We start from the raw sequence: 11,270 nt of genomic DNA, 5'->3' as shown, positions 1-11,270 counted from the left end.
TAGATCTTTAAATAGTGAGGTCACCAGGCTGCTTTGGAGAAGACCCCCAGCTGTGGAGTCCTTGGAGAAATTTAGGAAAGCAGGCTAGGTGGCTCCACCAGTTGGGCCCTGGTGCCCCAATAAAGACCAGGTCAGGGACCTCACTAGCCAGCCTGCAGCTGGGAGGTCCGTCAAGCGTGCAATACCCTACTGTGCCATGCACTCAGGGGAGCCCTTGGGGATGCACATGGGTTGTCCTGGCCCTGGAGTACCAAGTTTCTGTTCACTAGAGGCACCCTGGAAAAAGCTAAGGCGAGAAGGAGCTCAGTCATCACTTAAAAACTATACAAGTTTGAAGCCAACTTCTCCAATCTGCCCAGGGGCTCCTCATGTACCGGGGTGGTCTAGGCTGGAGGGGACCTCCTTTGGGGGACGCCCTGTCTTTGCAGACTATTGGCAGTGAAGACCCCAGGATCACTTGGCCGGGCTTGGGTGTGCATTGTTGGGAGCAAAAACGTGCATGGGTCTCCAACAGGACGAGTCTATCAAAGCGACCGGCAGGAGCCGCGGCTCCGGGGAGACCCCCTTGCGCGGGCCAGGCACTGTGGACCGCGGAGGCCGGAGGCGGACTGGGAGGGGAAGGGGCGGCGACCGCGGGGCGGGTGGCGCTGTGCGGCTCGCCCGGAGGCGGGGCGGGCGGGCCCTGGAGGCGCAGGGGACGATCCCGCCTCTGCGGGCGCTGCTGGTTCGCACTCTGCCGCTCTGCGGGGCAGGCATGGGAGCGGCGCGCGTCCTCTCGGCGCCCACACCTGTCTGAGCGGCGCACGGCCGCGGCCCCGGCGGGCTGCTCCACGACGGTGAGTGCAGTGCGGGCTCGGGGCGCGTCCGGCCGGCCGCGGAGACTCCAGCAGTGTGCCGGAGCGGGACAAAGGGCCGGGTGCGCGCGAGGCGGGAGGCTGAGGGCTGCGAGGGCACCGGAGACCTCTCCCCGCCGCCGTGCGGGGTCCAGGCTGGGGACTCCCCCTCCCCACAGCCTGCAGGTCTCCAGGAGATACACGCGCTATGGGGCATTTGGATTCACGCAGTATCACTGATGAAGTGGATGGGAGAAGGTTTTGAAACTGCCGTCTTGGGTGCAGGGTGCTAGGTGGGAGTAGAGTGCAGCCGAGCTGTTCCCGCCACCCCTTGCCCACGTACACACATCCCACCACCACTACCACTTGCTTAGCTTGAGTTTTGTCTCTACTGTATCTGATTCCATTACGTTCTGAGCTTTAATTTTTAACCTAGACACATGATTGTGAGCACACCTTAACAAGCAAGAAAAGGTCAGCAAATAGGCTGGGAACAGGCTCTGTTCTGCTGTGGCTGTTGCAGACCGGTGCTTTGCTCCGGGTGCTAAACCTAGAAAACGCTGTCTTAACTATTTTATCTTCAATCTGTAGACATTTATCACGAATTGTTAACTTTTAAATATAAGGGCTTCCCTCCCTCCCTAGAACCTTGAAAAGGTGAAGATTTGTTCTGATCAAGCAACACCACCACTCCTCTTCAGGATACACATTAGGTTGGTTCCCCCACCTGCCCACCACCCCTCAAGCATCTCATGAGAAAGTCGTTGATAAAAATCTTGTTTTATTGTCCATTGGGCGACACCCAGAAGAATTCAGAAACAGCCTGTGGCTGGTAGAAAGGAGCAGGTTCCATATCAGAGTTAGAATAGGATGTGTTCCTCACAGCTCCCGAAACTGACACCTAGGGGTCCTAGCATTCTCCTTAGGAACAGGTAGGCCAATGCTAGAATTGACTTACCAGGCCCTGAGGGAAGAGTTGGAAGTCAGCTGAGGCCAAAATCTCTACAGTGAATTAGTATCAATATATTAATTGTACACAGTTTCAAGACTGTACTTGTGCATGAGACCAGTAAAAACAGACCTTATAAGTCTTTCAAGGAATCTCTTGGGGGCTGGAGAAATGGCTCAGGGATTAAGAACACTGGTTGTTCTTGCAGAAGACCCAGGTTCAAATCCCAGCATCCACATGGCAGCCAACAACTGTCTGTAACTCAAGTTCCAGGGGATCTGATGGCCTCTTCTGTCCTCCGTGGGCACTGTATGACATGGGTGCACTTACCTACGTGCAGACAATACACTCATACACATATAATAAAAATAATAAAATATTTTAAAAAAAGAAATGTCTTAGGGGCCAAGTATGGTGGTGAATGCTGGTAAATCCAAGCACTTGAGAGGCTGGGGAAGGAGGATGGTGGGTTTGAGGTAAGCCTAGTTTACACGGTGAGCATTTAAAGTAATCTTTGAGGAGTGGATTGGAGGTAAGATGGAAAGGAGGAGCCAGAGATGTCACAAAAGCCACTTCACTTGCTTCTGAGAGTTTGCGGCCGTAGATACACCATGTTCTTCTGGGAGTTTAAGGCCATATATACACCATGTACTTACTTTTCCACTTGCATTTTCCCCACCTACACAATCAACAGGTAACTTGTCATGCTTCTCAGTCCCTAAACTGGAAAGGAAGCATTTTCCAAGGTAATTAATATGGATCTCATTTCTGTATCACTGCTGACTATTCAGGTAGACAGTGAATGTAGGTGTGTTTTCTGTCTGTGGCTTAAGTGCCAACGTGTCCATTAGTGTCTGAGAACATTGTTGGCCCAGGTCTACAGTGCTTAATAGTTTCAGGTTCTCCTGAGCATCTCTCCCATGGATCCTTGAGGAGCAAATGTACCATGCATTATTCATGCAGAACTCCCACTGGCTCTGGGGAATTTGTTTCTCATGGCCTCACCATTGACAGCTTTACACACTGTGTTCTGCTGCCAGGCTGTCTCAGGATCACTACAGTAGTTCATTTTGCCTAAAATCTGATCGAGAAGTTAAACTCTGTGACCACGATTGTGCTTGGAGTTGCTGGATTCGGAAGTGGCCTCCATTTCCTATCCAAGTCTGTGATTCTTAAACCATGATGTGATTAGGTCTGTTTTGCTTTAACAGGTTCTATGACTCAGGAAAATGAGAGCAAGACTGGCTTTGGCGTATTCACAGACCTCTACTCATGTGTAGGCATTTGCTTTAGGAATTAGCAGGCCTCATTGTTCAGGATTCCTGGCTGTAGGTTGCATGGAGGACCCTGGGAAATCCTCTCAAATGGTATCAGAGCTAGAATCTTCACATGCTTTCCTGCTGGTTCTTTCTATCATTGCTGTTTATAGTGGTCACAGGAATTCATACCTTGCAAACGAGGGAATAGCTATCTGAAGGGTTAGGTTCTCTCTTATAGCACTTGCTTATAGGAGTAGCCATTCTCGCAAACATTGGCCCCCTTGAGGAGACTTGAGTTATTGCAGTACTCAAGGCTGAAGTGTGGAATCAGAAAAGGCAGGCCCAGTGCCCAGTCCCCAGAGAGATTAATGTCATTTGCACGTGCAAAGTCCCTCTACCAGAAAATTATTGTTGAGCTTATGAGGTGGCAGCATGTTCATAAAGCATAAATATTTTGAAATGCTAAACAGCTAGACAGTGACTTATATTGCATGGTGGAGAATGGAATGTGTAATCCTCTTGTGAGTCAGATACCCAGAGTTGGAAAAGAAATGCTGTGTCTGTATTACTAAGCAGACTGAAAAAAATATTTGCTTACCTTAATTTTCCATTCTGCTTTGCCATCTAGGTGAAGTGATGCATAAATGTATTTACTTGGAAAATTTAAAAGATAATTTGTGTGTATTAGGAATTTGCAGGATTGCAAAGGCTCATTCCTAGAAATGGGATGCAGTAGACCTACCATTTTGTCATCCAGATTTAGCTGTGTGGAAGATAAGATTTGGAAACTTTTCATTCCTTTTTTAAAATGTCAGTTTCCCAAACAGCTCTATGAGAACAAGGTAATCCACTTTTTTTTAACTTAAAAAAAAAACTTTATTGAGAATTTCATACGTGCATATGAGTTGTTTTGATCAAATCCATGCCCACTCCCTCATTCCCCCTTCTGAAGAGGTAACCCTAAAATCTTTTAGGGATAAGATAAAGAGCTCCCAAATACTTTTGTCATTTTTAGCCTTTGGAACATAGTACGTTGCTGAGGCCAAAGGACATTTTGACTTTTAGCCAAGAAACTGGCTATATTTCTTTGGGGTCTTTTTACCCTAACTGCCTAGCCAATTCCTACCTCCTGTTCTTATCACACCATCCTTTGAAGAGGTTACCCAAATTCCCAACAGGGAATCTGGGACACAGACCGCTCTGGCTTTTTCCATGCTGAAGAGGGATGCAGGGTGAGGCAATTGGGGTACCCCTTCAGTAGGTCTATCTAAAAGACTCCCAAATTGCATAACTAATATCACCATGTAGGGGCTTTTAAACATGAGAGAGAATTTAAAGTTAACTAGCCCATTTATACCTTGCCAACTATGGGGTTGGAAATGCTTTTATTACATCTGTTTACATCCTTGAGTGTCTCTACCTGTAAATCATTTTAAATGTGAATAGCACAGGCTTACCTTGAGTTTGTAACTTAGAAACAATAATTTTTATGGGGGGGGGGGCTATCCTTTAATCAGGCACGTTGAGAAATTAACGTAAAGTCACCTACTTTATTTTAAAGTATCCCAGTTATCAAGTATCACAGCTGTTAGTAATAGAAGTGAGTCAGGGTGGGTGTGCATGCCTCAGAAATGACCCTCAATGGGCAGTGAAGTTTCCCTCTTACTTTTTCTTTAGGACTTGTCCTAAAAGCATCCGTGCCATCATCACTCCACTGTGTTCTGGAACTCACCTTCTACTACAGTCCTGTGTGTGTGTGTGTGTGTGTGTGTGTGTATGTGTGTGTGTGTGTGTTTTGGTTTTGGTAGAGTGAGCATGGAGATTTTTATTTCCCAGCAAAATAAGAGATTAATGTGATAGGTTTTCCTTTCACCATGCCTCTAGCCCCATAAATAACATAGTCCCTGACCTGCCTGGACTTTTTGATCCTTGAAAATTATTCAAGTATAGAATCCTGGCTTGCAAGGACCAGGGAAAGTGATTACCTGGCTTAGACTCCTATTCAGAACCCACCTTAAATTAGATCTGATAACAGAGCAAATGATTTGGGAAGCTTGTCACCTTAATACAAATGCCATGCCAGTTTAAGTCTACAGGAGGACCTGGGAGTGTAGAGCCTTCGCTCTCAGTTTCTCATCAGTATTCCAAAACCCAATCAATTTGGAAAAGCAACCTGCATTGTTTCTTGAAATCTACATGCATTTATACATCTGAATTAACACTGTAACTTTCAGAGGTACATACAAATCTTAAAGAAGAATGTTGTAGGAACAAAGTCTTATCATGTAAATTAATGCAATTTAGTAATAATATTGGCAACTTATAAGCCTTTTGTCAAACTAAGAAAAATTAGTGCTTACAAAGTATCCAAAAGTTGATCTTTAAAGGAGAAAGCTTTATTTTACCTTAAAGGCTTAGCAGTTTTTTTCTCATAGGTTGCCTGCTTCTCCCTGACTCCTGGCTAAATGATCAGAATTTAAGATTTCATAGCTCTAAACTGGTAACATTCTATCATAAAGGAGACTCTTTATCAATCTGTCATTTGAAATGATCTCCAAAGTTCTTGATACCTGGTCATCTATCATTTGCCAAAGAGTAAATTTGAGCTTCCTGTTGACAGGCTATGATAGGGGGAGAGTGTACCTGACTACCCAGAGCTCATACCCCAAGAATTGACTGGTTATGGCTCTATGCGGTGTCACTGTTTGAATTGTTCTTGAAAACATTATTTTTCAAGAAGGAAAAACAGAAAAAAATAATACTATAGAGGCACTTGTGAAATGGGGCATACCTTGGGACATTTGGAAGTATTTTTTAAATAAACAGATTTATTGTACAGGCAAAGCACTTGGAAAAGTAAAATTGAGTTAATTTTGCCTGAGAGGATTAAGTCATTAAGACAAGGCTCCTAGATGGATTTTTAAAATGTCTTTGCACTAGTTTCAGAGTTTTTCTTGCCATTCTCTTCTCCGACACTCTTGTCAATGAACTCTTTAAATTTTTAGATAAATAGATAAAGCTAATGCACTGTGATTTTGGGTCAGCTGATAATTCAAACTCTATATACTCAGGATCCAGTTAACATATACCTTTCTGATTTTGGATTTGAAGATTCATGCTCTGATACTATAATATCATAACTCTTGTGCTCTTCCTGTATGTTTAAAATATACACATCTTAGGATAAATACATAATTACATAATTCTGTCTCATCTACTTTCACACAGGGCTGTATTTTAAAAACAAGACATCTGGCAGCTTGGACCTCTAGATTCTGCATCTCCTTATTATCGACATAAAACTTGGTATAATACATGTGCTGCTCAGGCTTAGCAGAATTAAGATTCTTCACACTGTGAGCAAAGGGAAGACAGGATGGTGCATTGTAGACTGAGAGGAAGACACCCAATCCTTTTAGTAGATAGTACTCAACATGGATTCTGATTTGAGTGGGACAGCTAGTCACCTGTTTAGTAATTTCCATAGAGAAAAGAATGTTCAAGTCCTAGATGAGCTCAAGAGCTGGGTCCTCAGCCAGTATGTGGGAAAGTCAGACACAGCATGCCCCACAGGCCTCCAGAAGGGCTATCATAATCACACTGCCAAGCTCTCTATTGCTGGCTGGACCCTGCTGGCATCAAGACACCATTCATTTGAACTATTAGTCCTGACAGTATCCCTACAAGCACATATAAACAATACAAACACATGTACACAAATCCATGCAACCCATGATTTCAATGACTTAAACAATTAAATATGTTTCCTTCCCACCAAAGTGCCTAAGGACCTTTCCTATCTAGAAAGATGCAGAGAAGTTAAGAATTTTTAGGAATTAGGAAATCCGAGGGAATTGGCTTTTAGGGGGTCTCATTCCTTCCTATTCCCATTAAAATTCTCCCTGGCAGAAGTGGAATTCAAGAGCATACAGCAAAAAGACAGCAGAGGTGGGTGGGTGGATCATATACTTTATACAGTGTATGGATATTGGGAATGTGGATTGGCATACTCAGGTGGACTAGATCAGTTCAATGGAATTTTTAGTTTTATGTAAAATAAGCACAAGGCACCCAGAAATTGCCAGGGTCTGTACTCTCGAAGAGCAAAAAATAAGAAAATCACTGTTTCCTCTTATTCCTGCTTTGTTCCCCTAGCCAGCCTTTGAGAAATACCCCTCTTGCCCCATTCCGAGATGCCTGATTGTGAATGAATTACTCTACCCGCTGAGTCAGCTGAACCAGAAGATTCAGAGCCATTTGGAGCCCACTGAGGCTTAAACATTGTTGAAAGCACTTCCTACCTCCTTTGTGATTGCTTTTCTTGTGGGATGATTGACCAAGGTTTTAAACTTATCTTTCAGAATAAAATCTGAACTCTTGCATTTAGAATGCACAGCCCTCCACAATGGGGCTCTCACCTGCTGCCTCCACCATCTTCTGTGTGTAACGTTGGTGAGGTAAATATAGTTCCTGAAGTGACTCACAGTGTAGTGCACCTGCATGCTCTTGCACAGACTGCTGTTCCTCCCAAGGGTTTCTTCTCTGTCTTGATTTATCTGTCTTTTCAACTTCAGCACCTGCCTCCTCTCCTCTCCCCTAGAACATCCTCCTCTCCCTCTTATTCCACACATCGGACTTCATGCCTCTGTCTGAGCTACCACATCATCCATGAACATCTGTCACTAGAAGTCACCATGCATCGTTTAAAAAAAAAGTACTTTCTGAGCCATAGTATTCATCGGCTCTTCCAGTAACACAGTCAATAGCTCTTCAAATGCTAACACAGGTCAAACTTGAAGACATCAGATGAACTGGAAACACAGACACAAACATCTGAAAAAAATAGGCAACAATAATAACCATAGAGTTAGACCCGATACAGTGTTATAGCTTCAGATCTTTGACAAAGATCCTTTTAATATGCTGTATAATCCAAAATAAAGGGACTATTTTGGAAGGCAGCTATGTTTACCACTATGCCACCAACACCTCTAAGAAAAGGAATATTTTGATTTCTAGAGGCCTGGATCCACTGAATATATGTGTGTGTATATATATATATTATATATATACACACATATGTATGTATATATGTTTTTTTAAGGTTGTTTTAATTGAAAGCAGCGGCTTCAAAATTCCCATATCATCTTTCAAATGCCTGTATCACATAGGAGAGAGAGGATTCCTAGTGCCTATGACTATCCCTCATGGCTGCTTGGCTGCTCAGTAGAAGTGTAATTTATTTGAGCAAGTTTCCACAATTTTAAGTGTTTTATTTTTATTTTATGTGTATGAGTGTTTTGCCTGTGTGTAATGTGCACCTTTGCATGCAGTGCCTCAGGAGGTCAGAGGAGACTGTTGGATCCCCTGGAGCTGGAGTTATGAATGGTTGTTAGCCACCATGTGGGTGATGGGAACTAAACCAGGGTCCTCTGCAAGAGTATCCAGTGCTCTTAACCATTGAGCCATCTCTCCAATCCTCCTAAAAATTTTATAAGATTTTATAATGAGAATGGGAAAGGAGACAGAAAAAAGAGGGCTGAGGGGCTGGGGCTGGAGAGATGAGATGGCTCAGTCGTTGAATACCGACTACTCTTTCAGAGGACCTGGGTTCATTCCCAGCATCTGCATGGCAGCCAACAATCATTTGTAATGCCAATTTCGGGGGATCCAGTGTCCTCTTCTAGTCTATGAAGGCATTGCATGCATGTGGTGCACTTGCATACATGCAGGCAAAACACTCATACACATAAAATAAGAATCAATCAAAAGGTGGGGGGACTGGAATACTAGGAGTGTAGGATAGAACTAGGTGTATAATCAGGTATCAAGGAGGCTCAGAATCATATGAAAATAAGCGCTGGTCATCTGTTTTCCTGATAATGGCACACGCTGCCCTGCAATGTGTCATCATAAAGGGCCTCTTAAGAAGTGAAGGAACAGCCATTTTCATTTGGGGCCCCCAGCCATAGGAATGTTCCCAAGGTGAAGCCCTTGCACTGTGAGATGATTGCCTGAGGATTTCTTTCCAACTCTGAACCCTAAGTAAGCTCACAGTCTTAGAAGCATGACCAGTGTGCTGCTTGACTTTGCCAGGCTTGGCATAAATGAGCTCCCGCCCTTGTCCCTCCTGACCTCTTCTCTTTGTTTCTACAGTGGTGCTCAGCATGACGGGGATCCCAGGGCTCCTCCTCCTCCTTATCCTGCTCTGTGTTGTCAGGCAGGTGAGTCCTTACAGTGCCCCATGGAAACCTACTTGGCCAGCTTACCGCCTCCCCGTAGTCTTGCCCCAGTCTACCCTCAACTTAACAAAGCCAGACTTTGGTGCTGAAGCCAAATTGGAGGTGTCCTCCTCTTGTGGACCCCAGTGTCACAAGGGGGTTCCACTGCCCACCTATGAGGAGGCCAAGCAGTACCTTTCCTATGAAACCCTCTATTCCAATGGCACCCGCACAGAGACTCGGGTGGGCATCTACATCCTCAGCAATGGTGAAGGCAGGGCGCAACACCGAGACCCAGAAACTGCGGTAAAGTCTCGGAGGAAGCGGCAGATTTATGGCTCTGACAGCAGATTTAGCATTTTTGGGAAGGACTTCCTACTCAACTATCCTTTCTCAACATCGGTCAAGTTATCTACGGGCTGCACTGGCACCCTGGTTGCAGAGAAGCACGTCCTCACAGCTGCCCACTGCATACACGATGGGAAAACGTATGTGAAAGGAACACAGAAACTCCGAGTGGGCTTCCTGAAGCCCAAGTATAAAGATGGTGGTCGAGGAGCCAACAGCTCGAGCTCAGCCATGCCAGAGAAGATGAAATTTCAGTGGATCCGGGTGAAACGCACCCATGTGCCCAAGGGTTGGATCAAGGGCAATGCCAACGACATTGGCATGGATTATGACTATGCTCTTCTGGAACTCAAGAAACCCCACAAGAGGAAGTTCATGAAGATCGGGGTGAGCCCTCCTGCTAAGCAGCTGCCAGGAGGCAGGATCCACTTCTCTGGTTATGACAATGATCGGCCAGGAAATTTGGTGTACCGCTTCTGTGATGTCAAAGATGAGACGTACGACCTGCTCTACCAGCAGTGTGATGCCCAGCCTGGGGCCAGTGGTTCAGGGGTCTATGTGAGGATGTGGAAGAGACAGCAGCAGAAATGGGAGCGAAAAATTATTGGCATCTTTTCAGGGCATCAGTGGGTAGACATGAATGGCTCTCCACAGGACTTTAATGTGGCTGTTAGAATCACGCCCCTCAAATATGCCCAGATTTGCTACTGGATTAAAGGAAACTACCTGGACTGCAGGGAGGGGTGACACTGTTTCTTCCCGGAAGATTCAAGGGCTTTATATGCTCATTGTGGGAAAGGTCACATTTTATCACCAGGCTCCTCTGCGTGTGTGGGTGTGTATGTGTTGTATAATATCTTCTATCCAATTTTCTTAAAATTGCAAAAACACTGGCTTTATCATTTGAAAACTGGTGTATCATACATATCCTTTAAGCAGTTTGAAAGCATACATTTGCATAGAGATTAAAGAATTCCAATATTTGGGGCAGCAGGGAATATTTGGCAATTAAAAGTTTACTTTTTTGAGAACTTTGATTTTTATTTTATCTAAACTTGCTTCAAAGATTTATATTAAATGTGTAACATACAGGAGATATGAATTCTTACACTTGCGTGTTTTCTTCTGAGATTCTTATCTTAATATTTTTGTAATGCCCAGTTATTAATGCTCCCAGATGGTAATTTAACTCTTAGGAATGATCAGAGCATGAATAAGCAGTTAAAATATTTTGGATTCAGAGGCATTTACACAGTAGTCCTTGATCAGAAAAAATAATTTATTGACTGTATTAATACACATTTAAACTGCATCTTTCCGTAAAGAGAATCCCCGTGCTGCCTTAGTTTGAAAATAAAGTTTTCTCTTCCAAAGACTGTGGCTCTGCTTTGTGGGAAGTCTGGGTATAGTGATGCCAAGCTTGCCCTCACACCAGAGTAGGCAAGATCATTTATCCCAATTCCTCCACTTAACAATATTTCACTTACTTTTCTAGAGCTAATAGTTTTTTAAGAGACAATAATCAGGGTTTCTAATTAGAGCAGGCTGAATTGCTTCCCGGCTGGCAGTTACAGTCATAATAAGAACAATCCTAGCATTTTGCCCCCAGAGTGCAGCACATCTCATGTTTTATCATTTGGATGGGTAATTTAAAATGAAT

The 11,270-nt window shown here is 44.2% G+C and overlaps 1 protein-coding gene across 1 annotated transcript; it reads left to right on the top strand.

Moving 5' to 3' along the window:
• The first annotated feature begins 684 nt into the window (after window positions 1-684).
• Prss23 (serine protease 23) lies at window positions 685-10,983 on the top strand. The gene is made up of 2 exons (XM_008844133.3): window positions 685-836; window positions 9,198-10,983. Exon 2 carries the CDS (start codon window positions 9,209-9,211, stop codon window positions 10,355-10,357), a length of 1,149 nt encoding a protein of 382 aa, XP_008842355.1. The 5' UTR covers window positions 685-836; window positions 9,198-9,208; the 3' UTR covers window positions 10,358-10,983.
• Window positions 10,984-11,270: the final 287 nt, after the last annotated feature.

This window comes from Nannospalax galili, unplaced genomic scaffold (genome assembly GCF_000622305.1).
Source record: "Nannospalax galili isolate Female #2095 unplaced genomic scaffold, S.galili_v1.0 scaffold278, whole genome shotgun sequence".
Lineage (NCBI taxonomy): Eukaryota > Metazoa > Chordata > Mammalia > Rodentia > Spalacidae > Nannospalax > Nannospalax galili.
Note: the sequence above shows the minus strand (reverse complement) of the source record. Positions and strands in the feature narration are given on the sequence as shown.